This window comes from Erithacus rubecula (genome assembly GCF_903797595.1).
Source record: "Erithacus rubecula genome assembly, contig: scaffold_551_arrow_ctg1, whole genome shotgun sequence".
In the NCBI taxonomy this organism is placed as follows: Eukaryota; Metazoa; Chordata; class Aves; order Passeriformes; family Muscicapidae; genus Erithacus; species Erithacus rubecula.
The window spans coordinates 6206-29309 of record NW_027635787.1 but is presented as its reverse complement, the minus strand read 5'-3'; the positions used below and the strand labels follow the sequence as shown (position 1 = coordinate 29309).

The 23104-nt window shown below is 48.5% G+C and overlaps 1 protein-coding gene across 1 annotated transcript; it reads left to right on the top strand.

The window, feature by feature from the left end:
- Positions 1–11678: 11678 nt before the first annotated feature.
- Positions 11679–12611, top strand: LOC306816385 (olfactory receptor 14A16-like; the record flags this gene model as incomplete). Its single annotated transcript, XM_079332832.1, has 1 exon — positions 11679–12611. One exon carries the CDS (start codon positions 11679–11681, stop codon positions 12609–12611), a length of 933 nt encoding a protein of 310 aa, XP_079188958.1.
- Between the last annotated feature and the right edge of the window lie 10493 nt (positions 12612–23104).

The following is a 23104-nucleotide window of genomic DNA, read 5'->3' as shown; positions in this document are numbered from 1 at the left end:
GGGTCAGAAAACTCCTTTAAAATCTGGCCCATTTTCTCCCATTTGCCATTCCACTCAAGATTCCTCCTGCCCAGCTTGACTCCCAAATCAGGAGTCCTCCCAGCCCCTTTAGAAATCTCGGCCTTAATTTTGTATAAACTGCAAATGGTGCAACAAAGACTTAACAAATTAACTGCCAAAAAGATAATGTCCTTAATATTCAGGGAGGTCTGAATATTTTCTAATACAGATGTAACTAATTCAGAGGAGAGGAAAGGAAATAAAGGCAGAAAATCCTCTTTTCCTGCTTCTCCTCTAAGAAATAACACAAGCCATGATTTATATATTCCTGAAGCCGATTCTAACATTCTTATAAATCTCTTATATGCCATTATCACCAAGCCTAGCCCGATGAGTATTTTGGTTAATACCCCTTTAATACAAAAACGTCGTATTAAAGAGAGCACCGGAGCTATCTCTGGATAAGTAAACAAGCCCAACGACCACAACGGTATTAACACTTCAAAGAAACTTAATAACCACCCATACAGGCAGGCTCCCACAACAAAAGACATTCTGGATTCAAAAGACATACCAATGCTAAGAGTTGAAAACAAAATATTATTAGAATAAAGTTTTTTCCACTTTTTCTCGTTTCCCCGTAAGGGCCACCAAAATAATTTGTCCAAGTTTGGGACAAATTTTAGCAAAAAGACGTCCAAAGGGTCCCCTCCCCCCCTTACAATTCCTTCCTTCACCAAGCTCGGAAAGAATTTTCTTCAGGGGAAAGTGGAAAAAACTTTTTATTAACAAAATACAAAAGAAACACTTCCCAGCACAGACCCAGATGAGATGAACTCAGCAGATCTTCGCCGGGAAGGGCAGCAGAGCTTCTTTGGCAGACTTCCAGAGGTGGTCTCCGAAGTTCAGATCCGTTTCCTCTGGAGCCGGTGCAAATCTTAGGGATGGGGGGGGGGAAAGGGAGAGGGGCAGTTTAGGCAGCTGGGGGGGGGGAAAGCAGCTGAAGCAGCAGAGGGGAGGGGGGGCAGGGGGGCGCAGCCGAAGCAGCAGCAAGCAGCAGCGAAAAGCAGCAGCAAAAAGCCCAAAAAGCTGAAAAAACACCCGGCTAGATACAACAGCCTGGGGGAGGGGCCGGCAGCTCCATGGTGGGGGGTAGGGAGAGGAGCTAGTCAAAACATAACCCATAACACTGTGCCTTGTAATTTTCTAGCCAGAATTCTATCCTCTAAATTATTGTATAGGATGCCCATTCCCCATTGTGTTTTCTCATGTTCTTTTAGCACTAGTGACCACAACAAGTAAGAAGGTATTACAACTTTTCTTTCTTTGGTTACAGCCCACTCTTCCTGGTTACAAGTTGCTTCTTCTTCCTTAATAAGTTTCCTTTCCTTTTTGTTATATAGTGGCTTACCTTCAATAGATATCTTTTCATCTGGAATTAATGCTGCCTGGACTATCTCATTGGGTACCTCACCTTTGGCTGCATCCTTTGCCTCTCTGTCCATCAGCATATTTCCTTCTTCCAATTCTGAGCTCAGTTTTTGGTGTGCCCTGATGTTAATAATAGCTACATTTTCAGGTAATTGAACTGCATCTAAGAGTTTTAGTATTTCCTGTGTGTGTTTATTATTTTTTCCTTGTGAGTTCAGCAGTCCTCTTTCTTTCCAAATAGCTAACTTCTAATTATTTTCAGCAAGGTAACTGAAGTCCTAATTTCCTAAGATTTGTGTTTCAAAATGGCAGCAGCTGCCTGGGCCAGTGGCTTTCTCAATTCTCTGCTGCACACAGCCAATACATTTTCTCTGCCCCTATGCAAGGACAATGCACTGGGCCAGTTTTTCTGTGAAATCCCACACATCCTCAAGCTCTCCTGCTCCAAATCCTACCTCAGGAAACTTGAGATTTCTCTTTTCACTACCTCCTTAGCAATTGGTTATTTTGTGTTCATTGTTTTCTCTTATGTGCAGATCTTCAGGGCCATGCTGAGGATCGCCTCTGAGCAGGGACAGCACAAAGCCTTTTCCACCTGCCTCCCTCACCTGGCTGTGCTGTCCCTGTTCCTCATCACTGGCACATTATCCTACCTGAAGCCCCCCTTCATCTCCTCCCCATTTCTGGATCTGGTGCTATCAGTTCTATACTCGGTAGTGCCTCCAGCCATGAACCCCTTCATCTACAGCCTGAGGAACCAGGAGCTCGAGGCTACAGTGTGGAAACTGATGAGTGCGTGATTTCAGAAATGTTAAATTTCTTCTCTAATTTTTGCAAATACTTGTATTAAAAGTCCACTTTAATAGTATTTTTTGGTTTGGTTGTGGGTTTCCATTTGCCCTGTATCTTAATTTTTAATATTGTACACAAAATAAGGCCATCCCTTCGTGGAATTTTTCATTTTGATTCTCTCCACCTTCACTGTGGTTCCGGACTATGTCAATGAGAAGGTGTGTACTCGGTGTCTTTCAGTGAAATAAAGAATCTCCAAGCAGAGTTTTCACCTGGGACCTCCCTTTGATTCCCTTCTCTGGAGCTGAAGCAGCAGTGTCTCTGTGCAGAGCTGGGGACAGATCAGTGCTGGCACAGCAGCACCCATGTTCTTGTTGGCCACAGCATTCCTGATCCAGGCCAGGTGCCTTTGACCTTTTGGCCACCTGGGCACACTGCTGGTTCATATCCAGCCTGCTGTCCATCAGTGCCCAAGGTCCCTTTCTGCCTGGCCGCTGTCTTTCCACTCTGTCCCCAGCCTGGAGCACTGCAGGGGTTGTTGTGTCCAAAGTGCAGGACCTGGCACTAGGTCTTGTTAAACCTCACCTGGCTGGATTTGGGCCTGGATCCAGCCTGTCCAGGTCCCTCTGCAGAGCCCTCCTACCCTGCAGCAAATCCACACTCACACCCACCTTTGTGTCATCTGCACATTTGCTGACTGGACTCAATCCCCTCCTCCAGATCTTCAATGCAGATACCGAAATCCACACTGGCTATCTCTGATCCATTGGCCATCCTGTAACTGCCCTGTGATGGCACTCAAGGTGATCTGTTCCATCACCTTGCTGGGCACCGAGGTCAGGCTGACAGGCCTGGACTTCCCCATATCCACCTTCCAGCCCTTCTTGGGGATGGACTCACATTGGCACCTCCAGTTCTCTGGGACCTTCCTGATGAGCCAGGACTGATGAGAAATGATAGAGAGCAGCTCGGGGAACTCATCAGGCAGCTGCCTCTTCCTCCAAGGATGGATCCCATCTGGTGCCAGAGACACCAGTGAGCATCTGAGTGGCTCAGCAGGTCCCCAGCTGCTTCCTCCTGGATTACAGGGAGGGCTGTTCTGCTCCCTGTCCCCATCTACCAGCTCAGGAGAACACTTGTCCTGAGGACAACCTGTCTTATTGTTGAAAATTGAGACAAAGAAGGGGTTAAATAGCTCAGCCTTTTCCTCATCCTTCGTAAGCATATCTCCTCCCATAAACAATGGAGGCTCTCCTTTTCTCTCCTATTGTCACTAAAGTCTGTTAAAAACATATTCATATCCTTCACAGACGTGGTCAAGTTCAGTCCTAATGGAGTTTCACCTTTCTCATTTTCTTTTTCCAAGATCAAACCACATCCTTAAACATTTCCTAACTTAGGTTACCTACTTACTGTCCAAAGGTGATGCAGCCCCTTTATTTTCCCTTGAGTTCCTCAAAAAATCCCCATACTGAGTCAGGCCAAGTATTTTCCCAGCTTATTCACTTTTTGGCTCACAAGTACAGGCTCTTCCTTCTCCTTCAATATCTCTTTCTTGAACGGTTTCCCTCATTTCTGTAATACTTGTTTTTAAGGTCTGTTTCCCTAAACTATTCAGTAAATGATATGGTACTTGTGAAATCTGCATCCTGATTGCGCCAAAATCTACTCTAAGTCTACTGCAGAAGTTTGGTTGAGTTCACTCATTGTTTCATAGAATATTTAAAAACCACAGTAATTTCATGGTCACTGTGTCCCGAAGAGCCTCTGACCACCACGTCTCCCACCAGCCCTCCTCTGTTTGTGAGCAGCAGGAGACAGAGCTTTCCTGGGGAGTGGTAAGACAAGGAAACCTCCCCAAGGTGCAGCCTGGAAGGTTCAGCCTGGAGGTGAGGAAACAGCAAAGTCCATGCCAGGGCAGAATGTTGGTGGCCCAGGTGTCCCAGCATGAGGCTGGGCCATACCATGGCTCTGTGTGCCAGGAGCCGGCAGCACTGGGTGCAGGGAGCCCAGGGAGGGCACAGCAATGCTGGGCTGAGAAATGCTGGGGGGACAGCGAGATGGGTGTGTGCAGACGGCCAGGGCAGAGAAGCAGCACGCACAGGGGCACAGGCTGCAGGAGAGATGGCCAAGGGCTTGGCAGGGCTGTCAGAGCCAGAGGCACCCAGGACTTTGTGTCCTGGGCTGGGCAGCGCCTCTGGAGCCCCACAGGAGGAACTTTCTTTGCAGGGGCTGTACTTCGCTGCTGCCTTGGCCCTCCCTGATCAGGCTGGCAGGGCTTGCAGGATGATGCCATTTGTCCTTGCTGCCCCTCCCATCCCACTGACCCAGGAACAGCCCTGAGCCACTCGTGAGGCACAGGCCTTGCTGGGCCTGGCTTGGACTCAGCCCTTGGCATTTCTGCTGCCCCCCAACCAGCCCAGGCCTTGCTCAGCATTGCAGTTCCTGTTCACAGCCTTTGACTCCTGCAATCCTGCCCTCAAGGATCTGATTTCACCAGTCCCTGGGGAGCCTTTGGCAGTCCCTGCCCTCAGTGGGGCCAGGCATGCTCTAAGAGACACTTGGAGCTTTGCTTCTGATTCCTTGAGCAGCTTCTTCAACCTTCTCTCAGTTACTGGGGGTCCTGGACTCAGCAGCAAATCTACCCTGGGATCATTGAAATACAGAAAGCCCTCAGGAGCTCTTTGTTATCCTTCGATTGTCTTCAAGTCTCCAGGACTTGTGCAACTGCTTGGAGTCAGTTTGGATTTCTGCTAAGGAGAAAGATTGCAAATTGCATCTTATGGCTTTATTTTCCTCAAAGAATTTTATTCTATTTTTCAGTTCAGAGAGAAACTGATAGAAGAATTTCCCAAGTGATCTTTATGCTGAATATTTTCTTAGGAGGTCAGGGATCGTTGAAGAAAGAGCCTCTTGTGTGCTGACCCTATTTGGACAACCTGCTCCTCAACCCCAACCTCACCATGTCATGCTATCTCCCACCTCGGACTGACAATTCATCATGAAAATATACTTCATTCCTCTTTAAAATGAAAATTATGTTAAATTTTAAAATTACAGTATTATATTTCTTTTTTTTTTAATATTACTATTCTATTTTTTTAAACCTAATCTTTGTTTTTATATAAAACTCCATACATTATTGGCAATGAAAAATATTATTGGTCATTGCTTCTAAGTTGCACAGTTCGTTTCATTCATTAAATAATCTCTCTTCATTATTGATTTCTCCCGTTATAAGATAATTCATAATATTTGTAGTCATTTTGTCATCTTTATTATTACCTTTTTCTCAGAAAGGGTCAAGGTGGGCACTTCAGAGCTCAGGGAGACATTTCTGGGGCACATTTGGGGCAGTTTTGGATCTGGGGAAAGGAAATTGAAGGACTGGAGTACACTTGAAGTCATAGAGTCAGATCTAAGAGGGAACTTAGAGATTCTGAGGGAAGGTCTGGGCTTCAAAGAAGGATGCGTATGTTCAGGGGGGCACTTGGAGGTCAGGGAGGGAAATGTGGGGCCCTGCAAGGGTCCGGGCAGGCACTTGGGGAACTCTAAAGGGGCTCCAAGTACTGTGAGGGATGATGGGAATTCTAGGTGTGGGTATAATACAGTTTAATGGGGCCATGGAGCATCATGGGAGTTTGAGGCGCAGCTGCAATGTCTCTCAATGGGGCGCGAGGCATGATGGGAGAGGAAGTCACGGCTGGAATGGTGTTTTACTGCAACTGCACAGCATGATGGGAGCTGTAGTCCCGGAAGTGATTCTCTCCAAGAATTTGGGGTCCAGGAGGGCACTTGGGGGACACTTTTGCCTCTGAGCAAAGAATTAATGCTCTCAGGGGAGGAGTGTATAAAGTTTGGGAGCACTTGGGAGGAGCCTGGGAGGCTCGAACCAGGCTCTTCTGTGCGTGGAGCACGACAGGAATTTTAGGTGCATGACTGGGTTATGAGGTGCTCTGAGCTCGTGGGGAATGGCAGGAGATGAATTGCCAGAAGTGGCAGTAATGGGCATCTGTGGGGCTGGGAGCATTCAGGGGATGTAGGGACGTTTTTGGAGGGTCCAAATAGGGAGCTGAGGTGGCACTTAGAGATCCTTGGGGGTCTGGGGGACACTTCTGGGACATATGGGGGAATTCTGGGGTTCTGTGGAGTGCAGGGCATGATGGGCATTGTAGTCCCGGATTCAATGGGGCTCTATGGGGCCACGGGGCATGACAGGAGTCAGAGGCAGAAAGGAAAGATGGCGCTTGTTATGGGTTATGTTTTGACTAGCTCCTCTCCCTACCCCCCACCATGGAGCTGCCGGCCCCTCCCCCGGGCTGTTGTATCTAGCCGGGTGTTTTTCGGCTTTTGGGGCTTTTTGCCGCTGCTTTCGCTGCTGCTCGCTGCTGCTGCTTTTGCTGCTGCTTCGGCTGCCCCCCTGCCCCCCTTCCCTCCGCTGCTTCAGCTGCTTTTCCCCCCCCCCCCAGCTGCCTAAACTGCCTCTCTCCCCCCCCCCCCCCCCCCATCCCTAAGATTTGCACCGGCTCCAGAGGAAACGGATCTGAACTTCGGAGACTACCTCTGGAAGTCTGCCAAAGAAGCTCTGCTGCCCTTCCCGGCGAAGATCTGCCGAGTTCATCTCAATCTGGGTCTGTGCTGGGAAGTGTTTCTTTTGTATTTTGTTAATAAAAAAGTTTTTTCCACTTTCCCCTGAAGAAAATTCTTTCCGAGCTTGGTGAAGGAAGGAATTGTAAGGGGGGGAGGGGACCCTTTGGAGGTCTTTTTCCTAAAATTTGTCCCAAACTTGGACAGCGCTGAACCTCCTTGTTGGCACCTTGGGCTGGCACACACCTGAGCAGTGTGTCTGTTTGCACTGGGGAAAATTAGGAGTTTGAGATTGCATCAAAAATAACAAAAATGAAACATCCCTCTGCCTGATGAGCCTACTTTTTGAAGCAAAGGAGGTCCCAGGTGATGGAGGACAGACAGGATGTGGTTGGGGAATGTGGAGCAAGTTTGTTCACACAGGGTCAGAGCTCAAAACACAGCTCCTCTGAGCAGGCCAGACCTCCTGAGGAGAGAATGTGGATCAATATCAATCACAGAATGCTGCAGTCACCTCTGCTTTAAAGAGAACAGCAATAAAATACACACTTCCAAAAAAGATTGTGTATTTTTTGAAGGTTTTTGAAATATTTCTCCATAACTGGTGTCAGAAAACTTCCTGATGAACTGCAGCAGGCCAGAGGGAAATCATGGCAGCTCCATGGTTTGTTAGGAAACCTCTCAAGAATTCAGGCATAATCAAACTCCAAAATTTCTGATCCCATTCATGGGTCTCACTGAGGGACACAACTGAGAAAGTGCCTACCCGAACAGGGTTTCAGCTCCCCTTGTCTGCCTCAGCAGAGGTGGAGCTGCCTTCTTCCCTGAGTTTCTCCGTTCCTTCACCCAGAAGTGGTGCTAACCCCAGCACTGGACCTCATGAATTGACCCCTCCCATCAGCATTTCCAGCTGCTTTGCTGCTCCCACCCTGTGCTGACAGCAACGATGGCTTTTCCCTCACTTTAAAGGGGGGAGCAGCAGTGGCTGGTTTTATTTCTCTAGTGGCCATGGGAGGAGGGAGTGCTTGGGCAAAGAGGGAAGAGCTGAGAACTTGCAATGATAATACCCAAATAAGAGAGGCTCAGGCTTTCCCTGTGCCTGTGCCTGATGCTGTTCCTATTGTAGGACAGCAAGATTGGAAAAAGAGAAAGAAAGGATCTAACCAATCCAGCTATTGTGGATCACCTTTGCCTCATTTCCAGCTTCAGATGAGACATGCCTGGGTCTTTGCTACTGACCATTAAGGTGTCTGCCCTGACCTGCATCAGGGGCAGAATATGATCACAGCTCAGCTTTCACATGCTGATCAGCTCACCAAGCACCAACCAGATGAAAACACTGACCAGATGATCCCTCTTCAAGCAGAGCATAGACATTCATCTGTTCGTGTTGGAAATCTTGATATAGTTTTCGTTGTTGTATTAGAATAACTACTTAGTGGTGGATTTTTCACTTTTTGATAGGTGAATGGTGATGGGTTTTGTTATTGTATTAGAATTAAGTTTTAGAAGTGAGTTTGTTAAAAGCACCAGGTATGAAGAGTTCCCTAGGCACTTCAGGTACCCACAAATCCCCTGAGGAGTGGTGTTTCTTCTCCTTTGCAAAGGGCCCTGTGGAGGCTTACAAAAACTTCTCTTTATTTTCATTTTTAAAATCTAAAAGGGGGAATTGTGGGCACTGCTGAATACCTAGGCACATTTTAGCTAGGCTTTTTTCTACAATTCTTAGTATTTTTCTCAGGCCATGAAACTTTCTTACCCTCTAGCCAGCATTTTTCCCAGGCTAGAGATTTCTTCTTTGTTGTAAACACAAAAGAAAGAATCATAAGAGAGATAAACACCTGCAAGGTCCCTGAGAATGTCAGGGAGGAGAGGTGTCTCTTTCTCTGACCAATGACTTGTCTGTATTTTGTTTTGCACAAAGTACCTTATTTAAGGCAATGGTTTCTTTCAATATATTGCTCTTTCTTGCTCTTTTCTGCACCAAGCAAGAGAGTGTCTTGTTGCTGTTTTTTTGCCTCTCCGTATCTTTCTCCATGGCAACAGGTGTTGAGCCCTGGAAACTCAGGGCCTGAGAGGACATTGCACAAACCTTTCCAGAAGTCCAAGTCAGAAGAAAATCCAAAGTGTCTCAATGCATTAATGAGTCCCACTGAGGTCCATCCCCAACATAGGCTCCACATGGACTCCTTGGAGGAGAGAATTGGAGGCCAGGATTGCCCAAAAAACCATTTCAGAGAGTCAGAGAGGTAAGGAAAATCCAAAGTACTTTTAAAACCTTGAGTATCTCAAAGTATTAATGAGCCCTAATGAGTGTCAATACAAAATACTCAAGGGACTCGTTAAAGCAGACAATTGGGGCCATGATTGCTTAAACTACTAAAAGAGTTGGTGTCACAAAAGAAATTCCAAGTACCTTAAAAAAACTGAAGTACCTTAAAGTATTAATGAGCCCCACTGAGTGTCGTTACTGAGAAAGGCTCTCAAGGGACTAATTAAAGCAGATAATTGGAGGCCATGATTGCACAAAGATCTTAGATTCTCCAAGGCAATAGAAAAACCCAAAGTCCTCTAAAAAACCTGCAGTCCTTGGAAGCATGAAAGAGCTTCCAGGGCCATTCCCGACCTAGGTTCCCCAGTGACTGGTCTCAGCAGATCCCTGAGGCCACTGGGATGTGGGGGGGATGCTGAGGGCAGCACAAAAAGTGACAGTACCCAGCCTTGCCAGGAGGCCCCATGGCCTCAGGACAAGGTGTCTCCTCCCAGCCCCTGCTGTTCCCCAGAGTACCAAGACCTGGCTTCTCTTTGTCCCCACCTGTAAACTCTGCCTCCAATTTCTTCCTCTGACTGGAACCTGGAGACACTTTCTCAAACATGTCCCTCACTAGGATCCATTAAAACTTTAGGAAACTTTGCGTTTGATTCTGACTTGGAGTTCCTCAGAGGTTTTGTCAGCTCCCTCTCAAGGCTTATGTTCAGAGCCTCAGTACAAACTCAAGGGGGTCATTATAGTACTTATGCTGTGTCTGTGCTGCTGAACTGGGCTGGGCTCCTGGCACAGAGAACCATTCTAGCTACTAAGAAGAACTTCAAAAGCACATTTCTCAGGATGAGCAGCTCTTCTCCCAGCCCAGCAGGGCTGGAGCACTGCCTGCAGCCACCCCGGGCACAGCACAGAGGCACAGAGAACTTCAATCAATCAGGCCTGGGAAGATGCTCAGAAGTGACTGGGGCAGAAACACTCCCAGCCCTTGACACAGGAAGCCTCTGGCTGCAGGACAAGACAGCTGCAGCTCCTGAAGAGATCTCCTGAAGGTGGAATATCCCAATGCCTACAGACTGTGAGCACAAATGTCTGAGTGTATTATGTGCAGGGGAAGTGAAATGCTCATGAAGCCCTGACATGCTTTGCATTTCTCATCAATCACAGAATATTTCCAAGACAAGAATTTTGATAAAAATAAGGAAATTTCCTAAGACTTTGTATTCAGTTTTCTATTAATAGAGAATAGATTGGGATAGGGGTGGGGTGGGGGGGGGGGGGGGGGGGGGAATATTAAAAGTATTATGTGTTTTGACAAGTTCCTGAGACATTGAAATTTTACTTCCAGTGATGACTCAGTTCAGAGAAGATTCCTTTCAGCCACTCCTCTACCCATGGACAGCAACAGTATCCTTTTCGCTGGACCCTTCAGGCTCAGTCTGACCTGTCCTTTCTTCCACCTGTAAACAGAACCTGTCCCAGCCAGTGCCCAGCAAACAGACAGGGTTGTATAGGGCCAAGGAAAGTGCACAGAGATTTGGGGTCTGTGAGCGCTGGCAGGAAGAAATCAGGTAGAGGGAAACATCTCCAGGAGGAAAATCTCCATGATGCAGAGGGAAGATCAGGGAATGAGAGCAAACAAACCCCAGGAACGTTGTGGCAGGGCGAGTTTAGAGATCTCCATAGCATTCTCTGCAGCGCTGCCCCTCCTCTGAACAAGCTCCCACCCTTCTATCCCCCAGCCAAGCCTCTGCCCTCAGGGCCAGGGGTCCGAGGCATGAAGCCCCTTCTGTGCAGGCAGAGCTGCAGCAGAGCTGTGGGTCAGCTCTGCAGCCACAGGCCCAGTTCCCTCTACAGAGCACAGGCCTGGGAGCAGCTGCCTGGCACTGGGGACTCTGGAAGGGGGCACAGCTGGATCAGGGTGACTCTGTCCCCAGTGCCTGGCTGTGGGCAATGCTGTCAGTGCAGCCAGGGAAGGAGCTGGATCTCCCTTAATTCAGTGCCATCACCGGGACAATTGGAAATCTCTGAGATATCCTCCCAAGCTGGGAGCTTCAGTCCAGGATGGAAATCTGTCCTAGAGCAAGTTTGTGTTATCTGAAAGACTCAGAGGAAATGGCAGAGGGGTTCTGACTGTAAAAATTCTGTTGGAATGGTAAAATGAATGACATGAGTCCTTGGCTACAAATGTGGTGCTGGGCTGTCGAGGATCCATCTGCTCTCAGCAGTAACTTGGTTTTGAAGGGAAACATGGGGGGATAATCACATTTCACCTGAATAGGATTAAAGTCCAGAGAAATTCTGAACAGGTAAAAATGACAGATCATTTTTCTTTTCTCTCAGCTCATCACTTTGCCACACAGAACACGCTCTGGTCTCCCTGAGGGCAGCGGAAATGTTGAGATTTCTGATAACGAAGAATACCAGGAAAAATATGGAGGAAGCTTAAAAAATCTATTCAAGAATTCTTAAACCCTGAAAGATATTTGCATGTGTTAGAGGGGAGGATATATGGAAATTTGATTTTTATTTTGATTACAGCTATCTCCTCTAATTGCTCGCTGTCTTTTCCTCCATGAGAGAGTCCAATACCTAGAAATACCAAATGTCCAACAGCAGCTCCATCAGCAACTTCCTCCTGCTGGCTTTTCCAGACATGCGGCAGCTGCAGCTTCTGCACTTCTGCCTTTTCCTGGCCATCTCCCTGGCTGCCCTCCTGGGCAACGGCCTCATCATCAGCGCCGTAGCCTGCGGCCACCACCTACACACCCCCATGTTCTTCTTCCTGCTCAACCTGGCCCTCACTGACCTGGGCTCTATTTGCACCACTGTCCCCAAAGCCATGCACAATTCACTCAGGGACACCAGGAACATCTCCTACTCAGGATGTGCTGCACAAGTTTTCTTCTTTCTTTTCTTTATGTCTGCAGAGTATTTCCTCCTGACCATCATGTGCTACGACCGCTACGTGTCCATCTGCAAACCCCTGCACTATGGGACCCTCCTGAGCAGCAGAGCTTGTGCCCACATGGCAGCAGCTGCCTGGGCCAGTGGCTTTCTCAATGCTCTGCTGCACACAGCCAATACATTTTCCCTGCCCCAGTGCCATGGAAATTCCCTGAGCCAGTTCTTCTGTGAGGTCCCTCAGATCCTCAAGCTCTCCTGCTCCAAATCCTATTTCAGGGAACTTGGGCTTCTTGCTGTTGGTATCTCCTTAGAGCTTGGATGCTTTATGTTCATTGTTTTCTCCTATGTGCAGATCTTCAGGGTCGTGCTGAGGATCCCTTCTGAGCAGGGACGTCACAAAGCCTTTTCCACCTGCCTCCCTCACCTGGCCGTAGTCTCCCTTTTTATCAGCACTGGCTTTTGTGCCTACCTGAAGCCCCCCTCCATCTCCTCCCCATCTCTGGATCTGGCACTGTCAGTTCTGTACTCAGTAGTGCCTCCAACGCTTAACCCCCTCATCTACAGCCTGAGGAATCAAGAGCTCAAGGCTGCAGTGTGGAGATTGATGACTGGATGCTTTCAGAAACAGTAAACCTGTTGTCAATTTCCAGTTGTAATAAAAGTCATCTTTAATTCATCTTGTTGGTTTCACTTGGTAGGTTGGCTTTCTGTGGTTTATTTTTTACTATTATTCATAAAGAAATGTCACTGTGCCATTTCACATTTTGTTGGTCTCCACCTTCCCTGTGGCTGCAGACTGTGACAATGAGGGGCTGCACTCCTGGTGGCTTTCAATGGACTAAAGGACCTCTCTCTCTCAGCAAAGCATTCTCCAGAGATGCCCCTTTTGTTCACTTTTCTGGTGCTGCAGCAGCAATGTCTGTGTGCAGAGCTGGGGCAGATCAGTGCTGGCACAGCAGCTGTGCCCAGCAGCAGCAGCAGCACTCGGTGTTGTCTGTGCTGCTCCCATGCCACTGCCCCGCTGCCCTCCTGCCCCTCGTTTTGCTGCAGGGCCTGAGTGCTCTCAGGGCCGGCAGAGCCCTGGGGGCGGCATTGCAGGGCTGCAGTAGGGACAGGCCATGGGCACTGCTGGGGCAGTGCTGATGCCTCAGGGCAGGGCCTGGGGGCTCCATGCTCCTTGGCCAGGCTCTCTCCAGAACACTTAGCCAGGCCAGTGCAGAGGAGAGAAAACCCTTGTGAGCAGCCCCAGACTGGCCATGGGCAGGCTGGGGGCAAACAGCATGGCTGGTGCTCTGCAAGGTCCCTGCAAGGGGGAGACCCTGGCAAGGAGCAGCAGAGCAGGGGCTGATTCATCCCCACTGCGCTGGACAGCCCAGGGCAGCATCCCAGAGTATCCTCATGCATTTGCCAGCAACATCCCCCCTCTGCAGCTCTGGCCTCTCCCCCAGCTCACACAGGTTGCCACATCCTTGCAGGCACAGACATGGCAACACTGGCTCAGGAGCCCCTGTTTGCATTGCACAGAGCAGGTGTCAGCACCCCCATGGTGCTGCTGTGGGGAAATGGAGCTGAGTGAGCACAAATGCCATCAGCCCCTGGGGCCAGCAACAGCTGGGGGACAGGAGGGAAACCACTCACGTTTCTCATGGCCTCTGCAGTCAGCCAGAAAGTTTGTTCCCATGAGCTATGAGTTTCCTGTCCCACTGCAGATGTTGTTGCTCAGAGCCAGGGCAGCCTGGCAGCCACCTCCAAACAGCCCTGAGCATTTCCTTTGCTTCATCTTTGCATTCTTTACTCTCTCAAGATACTGATTTCTTCCTCTTTCCAATCCCTGTCCCCTCCCTTACAAACAGCCCATCCCTTTTTGCCCTTTTCTCCCTGGCTCCACTCCCCATTTCAGTTCCTGAGTTGACACCATGTGAATGCCCCTTGTACAGCTGGATCATCCTAGAAGTGCTTCAGGAATTGTCAGCAGGGTCCTGCAGTGCCTCGTGCTGCTCCCTTGCCAGAGGAACCACAGGCCAGGGGAGCACATCTGGGCTGGTGTGTCTGGATGTGGGGCTCCCTGTTCTGAGCAGTGAGGAGTGGCTGGAGAGGCTCTGCAGGACTGACAGGATGGGCTTTTGGGCTGTGTGGAGACGCTGAAGGACCTGGGTTGCTGGACCTTCTGAAGACGAGGCCCAGGGCTCATCCTGCAACTGCTTCAAGGGTGGTTTCAGAGAATCATAGAATCAGCCAGTCTGGAAAAGTCCTTGGAGATCATCAAGTCCAACCTGTGCAGACATCACCTTGTCTCCCTGAGCCTTCATCTTTTTGGGATAAACAACCCCAACTCCCTTAGCTGCTCCTCACAGGACTTGTTCCAGACCCCTCACCAGCCTTGTTGCCATTCCCTGGACACGCTCCAGGCCTTCCATGCCCTTCCTATTTTGGGGATCCCAGATCTGGACACAGCATTCAAGGGGCTGCCCAACCAGTGTCAAGCACAGGGGAAATATCACTGCTCTGGTCCCTATGGTCACACCATTCCTGACCCAGGCCAGGAGCCATTGGCCATATTGGCCACATGGGCACTGCCTGCTGTCCATCAGTGCACCCAGGTGCCTTTCTGCCTGTCTGATGTCTAGCCACTCTGTCCCCAGCCTGGTGCACTGCAGGGGCTGTCGTGGCCAAAGTCCAGGACCCAGCACTTTGTCTTGTTAAACCTCACCTGGCTGGATTTGGATGCTGGATTCAACCTGTCCAGGTCACTCTGCAGACCCCTCCTACCCACCAGAACATCCACACCAGCTTGGTGACATCTGCAATTTTCCTGATGGTGCACTCAATCCTCTTCTCCAGGCTATCTATAAAGATGTTAAACAGGATTGGGCCCACACTGATCCCTGTAGGACACCACTGCACACACACTGGACGTGGCACCATTCCCAACCACTCTCTGGGCCCGGACATCCAGACAGTTCTTAGTCCAGGGAATTGTAAACCAATCCAAGTCACAGGCTTCTGATTTTCTCGGGAATACTTTCTGGTGTCAAGTGCTAAGTTCTGACAGATAACACCCACAACCCTCCCTGCATCCACCAGGCCCTGGCAGAAAACTCTTGGTGGGCAGCAACTGGGCAGGAGGCAGATGAGAGCCATGGTAGCAAGGCAGGCCAGGAGCACCCAGGGCTGAGTGACCAGGACATCAAGGACGTGGATTATTCAGGTCACGGTGACCTGATTTGGGTTCCCTAGGGCAGCAAAAATGTCTGGCAGCTGCAGCAGGGTGAGGGAAAGGCCTCCAAGGCGGGGCTGGAACTCTTTGGCTGTGAGGAGAGGCTTATGGAGTTGGGCTTGTCCAACGCAGAGCAGGCAAGGCTGACGGGCTCCTCATGCCAACCTGGCAGTGCCACCCAGGATCTAATGGAGAACACAGAGCCAGGCTCTGCACTGGGGGCACCTGGGGCAGAGGGAGGACTAAATGGTTGGGAGAGGAAAGAGGAGAAATCAGACAGGAAATGTGGAAAACCTTTGTTCCCATGGGCTCAGACACTTTCTGAGATGCTGCCCCATCCCTGGCCATTGGGGTTTTCAAATTCAGACCAAATCAAGCTGTGAACCACTTGGTCTGGGACAGTTTGTGGCAGGTTGAACTTGCTGAGGTCCCTTCCAACCTCAGCTCCCTGATGATCCCAGGAAGATGCTGATTATGATTTTGGAATGGGCCAGAGCAGGTGTTTACACGACAGGAGCCCTCTGGGGCTCTAGGGGACATGCAGCTTACAAGGTGGACAAACACATCTCATTAGCTGGGGCATTTGAGTACTTGAAGAAATGTCCAAGTTTCCCCACCAGAAGATAACAGAAATGTCCTGAAATTTTACTGATGATAGGGGAAGAAATACTCATCTTCCCCTCTACCTGTGTTACCACTAAAGTATCTATTATTTCATGTCGCTTTCATTTGGGTGTTTCCCCCTCTCCTATTTAAATGGCCGTGTCTAAGGACATCTCTTCATTAGACCAGGCAGTTCAATAGCCTTCCCATTGCTCTCAGATTTCCTTCTCCATTTGTTCTCTGGTCATTCCACATTAGTCAACACATAATTTTGTTTAATTCTATTATAGAAACACCCTTTATAATGTCTTTGTCTAAAATTGTACTTATACAGAAATGCCTTGGGCATGGCTGATATAGTAATTATATCAAGACAGACATGACTAACACCACCATCAGTCCTTTATTAAGTACTTTTCATTACTTCTTTCAGTCAACTCTGACCATTTTCTCATTTGGAGTACCACACAGCACTGACTTCTCTCTCTAAATTTCCTTCTGCATGACAGGCTAACTCCAACCTGTCCCCTACTCAGACACCTAAGCCTGAGTGTCCCTCACACAGCATCTTACCTTGTCTGTCCCTTACACAACAACATGCCCTTTCCTCCTCACAGAACAGCCAGCAGACTCCATCCCAAACTGCAGCAGACTCTGGGTCTCAAGCTCTAGCTGCATCTGCAACTTAGCCTTAACTAGCTAGCCCACATTTTTAGAATACCCATCCTCATTGGGCAGACAAGGCTGTTTTCAATTCCCAGCAATCAGTACAGCTGTAATTCATTGGGAAAAATTGCCTTCTGTACTATCCCTACAAACAATCTTCCCACAGGTGGACACATCAGGTACTGCTTTGACATTGCACAGAGCTGAGGGGAAAATGGTAATGTTTATGGAATTATATAATTGCTACATTTTTTATGTTTGCCATGAAGAGAGACCTATCTATGCTTCTGAGTCTCACCAGTTCCTGACCCCAAAAGACACAAACCTGATGAGTTGTAGTTCCCAATGCAGTGGTGGTACTTACACCTCCCACCATACCCACAGCAGAGCTCCCTTGTTCCAGAAAGTGCCTGGCAATGCAAGGATGAAGGAAACAGCACAGGCTGTGGGGATCAGGGGCAGGGCAGAGCCAGGGATTTGGGGTGGTTGTGAGCCCAGGGCAGGAGCCAGCCCTTGGCCTTGGTGAACCTCATCCCATTGTCCTGAGCCCATGGCTCCAGCCTGTGCAGATCCCTCTGCAGAGCTTCCTGCCCTGCAGCACAGCCACACTCCCAGCCAGCCTGGGCTCACCTGGCATCTGACTGAGGGTGCCCTCGATGGCCTCGTCCAGATCAGCAAGAAAGAGATTGAACTGCCCTGGCACCAATCCTGAACCCTTGGGACAGCCCTGGATGTGGCTCCAGTGCCCAGCACTCCTTGGGCCTGGCCATCCAGCCAGATTTCTACCCAGGGAACAGATGCAGTAGAGCGTGTTGGATCAAGTTATTGTGAGCCCACAATATTGGCATTAGTGCAGCTGAAGCTGTGCACAAGAGAGCTCTTCAGCCACTTTCTCTCTTTTCCTTCCTCTGGGCATGGAGGGACATCTTGACTTCAGCGTGTGAGTTTTGTGTGCAAAGAGCAAATCTGGGCAGAATGTGGGCAGGGAGGGTTTGGGGCATCATGGGATCTGTGCTGGGCACAGAATGTGTTTTCCATTGCTCTGAGACTGTCTGCTGTGGAAAGTAGATGTAATATCCATCAGAGGACTGACTTTAGTTTTTATGGAGCTGTTCCTTCCCTTGGTTCTGATTGTTGATAATAAATGAACATCCCCCTGTGTCTCAGGCAGCTCCTTCTGCAAGCAAAGCAGGTGGGAGTTGGTGTTAAGAAGCTGAGAGATGCAGGCATAGCCTGGAGTGGAGAAAGCTCAGATTTGCACAAGGCTGCTCTGAGTTCCAGGGGTTGGATGAGGGAAATGGTGGGGTGGGGGTAGGAACAAAGCGAGATTCATTGTCAGTCATAAAGGATCTTGTTTTTCATATCTATTCAGACTCCATTAGGAAGTGCTTGGGATCAATATCAGCTGGAGATTTCTGATATCAGTCTATAAACAGGAAAGGAATTAAAGTGAGAAAGATATTTTCTCCTTCTGTTTTTAAATGAAATATTTTTAGAAAGGAGTGAAAGCTCAGAAAAAACCTGCTTTATGCTCAGGTTTTTGCAGTAGCTCTGTTTCAGGCCACCTGCACACCAAATTGTTTTTGCTCACAAGTTGTTTAGAATTGCAGAAAAGGTCTACTACAAAATGAATTTTTTATCCAATGGACTCATGATTAACATATAAGAGACTATAAAAGGACTGCTTACTGCACAGGTTAAACAAAGAAGTACAGGTAGATACAAATAGAGTGCACAATAAAGTTACTTATATTACAGCTTGTGAAGAAATAGCAGAAAATAGGAGTCAACGTAACCACCAAATTAATGAGGGAGTAAACATGGAGGTCTTACACTCAGCTTCCAAAAAAGGAACCACGAAGATGCATCCAGACTTGGGAGAGAAGCCCTGCCCATTTGCAGGGACTATGCAGAAGACTTCTGATTTGTGAAAGTTTTGTGTGGCTTTTATGGTTTGTAAAGTAAGTGAAGTGTAAGTCACTCAGAAATTCAAGGCTTATCTCCCTTCAGCTGCTCTTAAGGCAAGATGTTCATGGTTAGCTGGGAATTCCACCTGCCTGGCACCAGAGAGAACTCAGAACAGGACAGATATCGGGCCTGGGTTATCTCAGCACTTCCTGATAGGGGGAAGATGCCCTGAGTGATGGCCCAGCTGATGGACAGAAGAGATGAGCTCTGCTGTGCCACAGGGGAAGTCCTGCTGCAGGAACCTCATGGAACCCTGGGTGCGTTGTGACACTGTGATGCCTCCTAGAACCAAGAAGACCATGGTGACACCAATGAACCTAATGGAACCAAGGTTGCATTGTGACAATTTGAAACTATAGAAACCATTGCTGAGTACAAAACCTCATGGAACCAAATATCCACTGTGACAGTCCAGAACCTTATGGAACCAAGGGACCTTTGTGACACTGCAAGGCCTCAGTGTTGTGGCTAACTGGTTCATGCCCGGCAGGGTGGTCTTTACCCCAGGCCACTCAATCCATTGATCCAGGACACCAACTTGGTGGACAGCAAAATGGCATTTATTGAAGGGTCACAAGGGTTTTTATAGCTTGGGCAGTCAGTATCATTTCCTTCTGCTCACTTCCAGCTGGGTGCAGCCAGGCACGGAGCAAAGGTCTGACTGCGAGGGGGGAAGGGGTCCTAACTGACCGTACAGCTCAATTTCTTCCGCATGCATATCCCTAACTCTCCACATTTCACCCCCACTTCATGATTAGTAGAAATCATATAAAATTACAAAATGAAGACATTAAAAAATTCACGGGTGTTAAAAATTACGGGTTAGTAAAATTAGTATAAAATTGTAAATCTGTTAGTAATTGTCATGCCTTAAAATAATTGTCGGCGTTCGACGAACATAATGTTAACCGTTTCTAACGGTTTTTAACAAATAGCACTAATTTCTTTAATATGCAAAACCCGAAGATTAGTGTTAGTAAGATTACAGTGAGTGGGTCTATTAGGGTAGAAATTAGGGTGGTGAGCCATGGGGAACCATTGAACCATGACTCGAACCAGCCCTGTTGAGCTTCTCTGTCCAGTTTTCTTAGGTTTAGTCGGTGTCTCAGTTCAGCCATGGAGTCTCTAACGACTCCGGTGTGGTCCGCATAAAAGCAGCATTCCTCTTTCAAGGCGGCACACAGGCCTCCTTGCTGCATGAACAGGAGGTCCAGTCCTCACCTGTTTTGGAGGATGACTTCTGAGAGTGAGGAAAGGGATTTTTCTAGGGAAGAAATGGATTTCTCATTTCTCTGCAAGTCCTCGTCGACAGTTATCTGCAGTTGGGCCAGTCCTTGATGTTGTGTTTCCAGGGCTGAGACGCCTGTGGCAGCGCCAGTAGCTCTTAAATCGAGGAGCATTGCGATGGTGATGCCCGTTATCACTTCTCGCTTGTGGAGCCAGTCAGGTTCCTTGAACAAGCAGTACACTTCTTCTTACTGGCAATACAGGACTCTGGGGACAATTAAAACTTGGACACAAATGTCAGTAGAGTGATCGAATTTGTCAAGGGGTACACATGGACTTACTGCGGATCATTGATAGACCCACATTCCCGATGCTTCTGGGATCACCCATTAGAACTTCCCCCCTTTAAGTGTGACGAATTCCTGGCAGATGTTGCCCATCTGCCTTGCCAAGGTTGCATTGTCAAAGCATTTGCCTTGGCCCGTAACCTGGCTTAGGGTAACGTCTCTCCGGGGGGTTTCCCATCTGCATTGGCGTGGATTGTTTGACTTTGAAAAGATGAATTGGAGATTGAGGGAAACACCTTCATAAAAACGGGGTTGCATCATAGCATAACCAGCATGATTCTGTGAGGTTCGGGTTGGATTGGGCTAACGATAAAAAGGTAGCATTTAAGACGCTTAAGAATTGATTGGAGAGGGTTGGTTTGGCAAAGAGATCAGATGGGGAGGAGGTAGATTTTAACATCTGTGTTTTGTGGCTAGAGCTACAGTTAGCTGCGATCTCCTTCCTGGGTCTACTCATTGCAAGAACCGGATTGGGTCTGACTGATTGGGATATTGGAGGTGGAAATCTGATCATTTGTATGTTTGCCCAGATATGGTGAGAAAGATGAACAAAGGCTGTCCACACTTTGCTCGTGGTCCAGCTATCATGGGTCGGCTGCAGGATTTTCATGATATAGCCTGTCCAGATGTGCTGTTTCCTGCCTTGTAACAAGATCACGTACCCATCCATATCAAATTTTGGTTCGAGAAAGCCATGGGGAGTATACTTAATTTGCAGGAACTTATCAGGCTGTTGCGGTTTCCACCTATTGCTTGTCACAATAGTTTCACACCTCCAATATCCACAATATCCATACCCTGGGTAATTACAGTAACTTTTTCCTGGGTTGGTAGCAGGGCACTAATAGGTCTGAAATAACGTCATCTCCTCAAATTTGGGGAACCCTGTATATGAGGGGAAAATGTCTTTTAGCCTGAACTCGAATGATGGGGTGTCAGCTGCAACAATTTCTTTGATGACACTCTCACGTGAGAGATGGCATAGAACCCACCTGAAGAGCTGGTGAGGGTAATGATTTGTGTCTGCCTGTCTACCACCTACTAACCCTAGAAACAAGGTAACACAGTGATACCGTTGCTGCTTTGATTTTGATGTTGCGAGCTTCTCAGGTGATGCCGGGTTGCTCGGTGGTCTTTCTCTCTGTGCTGGTAGTTGGGTGTATGGGTTGCGGGGGCGTCCGATGAGCCAGTCCTGCAAACAAAGTCTCACAATTCTCATTAGCTCCACTCTGAAGGTCTGGTTTGATCGATTTGAGTGGACACCTTTTAATGTCCCCATGTCTTTTAACAGCTGCATACCCCCGCCCCGTGAGCACTAGTCTGCAACCTTGTTCCCACACACCCAGTTCATTTTTGATCACAACCCATGGGCCTTTCTCTAGTGCTCGAGTGGCCCAGTGTCTCTGGTTTGTTTCATCCCCCGTAGAAAATTGATGAAACGTTAGCAGCGCTGTTGTTAGTATGCGTGCCTGGTCACTCAAGGGAATGGCATTGGTGAAGCTTTCTGTCTTTGCTAGTACTTCCAGTTTAGTTTTCAGAGTCTGATTTGCTCTTTCAACGAGGGCTTGTCCTGTGCTGTTGTACGGGATGCCATGTACCAAGGTGATGTTCAATTTCGAGATGAATGCTTGGACCGTCTTTGAGGTGAAATTTTTGCCGTTGTCTGTTTTGATTTGTTTTGCAACTCCAAGCCATGCCATGGCTGTCAGCCAATGTTCGATGGTCTCTTTGGAATCGGTCTTGAGGTGCTGTGTGCCCACGATCATACCGTTGTATGTATCCACAGTAACTGCAAGCCAGGCTCAACAGCTTAACAGCTTAACACGCTGGCATTGTGCAACACATGTCTGCCATATTTCTGAGGCTTTGAGGCCCCTGGGGTTCACGCCGCTTGACCACAGTGGTGATTTCTGACAGTGAGGTCACGTGGCGACAACGTGCTTTGCGTCCGCGGAAGAAATACTGCACTTCTTTGCAAGTGCTTTCACTCTGATGTGAAGAGATTCCTGCAACTGACGGGCTTCTTTCAGTGTCCATATGCCTTTTGCAGCAGCGTCAGCCTTGTCATTGCCAATCTGGTAGAATCCTTTGATCAGGTCATGGCTGTTGATCTGGATGACAGATATGGTGCCTTTCTGGGAATAGAGTGCTTCTTCTAGCATTGTTGCCACCATGGACACTGACACGCCTGGTCTGGACATGGTTAGGCAGAGCTTGGCCACAAATATGGAGTCAGTCACAATGTTAACATGTTCTTCTGGGAACAGTCCGCACACTAGCAATACGGCAGCTGCTTCAAGTTTTTGGACCGAAAGCATGGGGTAAGTTGTCTTGACACATTGCCATTTTTCTCCTGACTGCCATACTGCCGCTGTGGTAGAGGTCAGTGATGATGCGTCTGTGAAGATGGTTGGTCCTGCCTGCAGTCGGTCAATTATCTTTGGTGGGAGGTTGATGTTGATGACTGTGATCAGCTGAGTCCAAGGGGGTTTTGTCGCGTAGCGAATCTCTCCTCCGAAGCCTGCAAGGGCCATGGCTATGTATTCGGATATTGTTGTTGCCTGCGCGGCGAGCTGTTTGCGAAAGGGCAAGTATATCTTGGCTGGTTCGAGGCCCAGATGTCTTAGGGTGAGTTTCCTGCATTTCATGATGAGGCTGCTGAGGCACTCGACTCCCATCATGGTTTCCCCAAGACCACCCATTGTATTGGTTGGGCTTTTTCGGGGGGTCCTTGGGCTAAGGCTCCCACTCCCCTCTTTTTTGTAAAGTGGACATACAGATCGACCGGTGTACTTGTATTCCATCTGGTGAGCATGCTCACTGACATCTGGTGTTAGATAAAGTTGAGCAAGCTTATCACTTCTGGTGTCAGGATTTTCTGCTCCCAGGGGTTCTTTCCTTTCAAGAGGTCATTTAGAGAGTCCATGACCTCGGGAGGAATCAGGACGATGTTGCGGAGCCACTGTAAGAACCCTGCCAGCTGCTGCACGTCATGGAGCGTCTTGATATCTTGGCGGATTTTCATCAGGGGAGGGGTTACGTAGGAGCTTGGGATTCCCACTCCTAGGAAGGTCATGCACGGTCCCTTTTTTATTT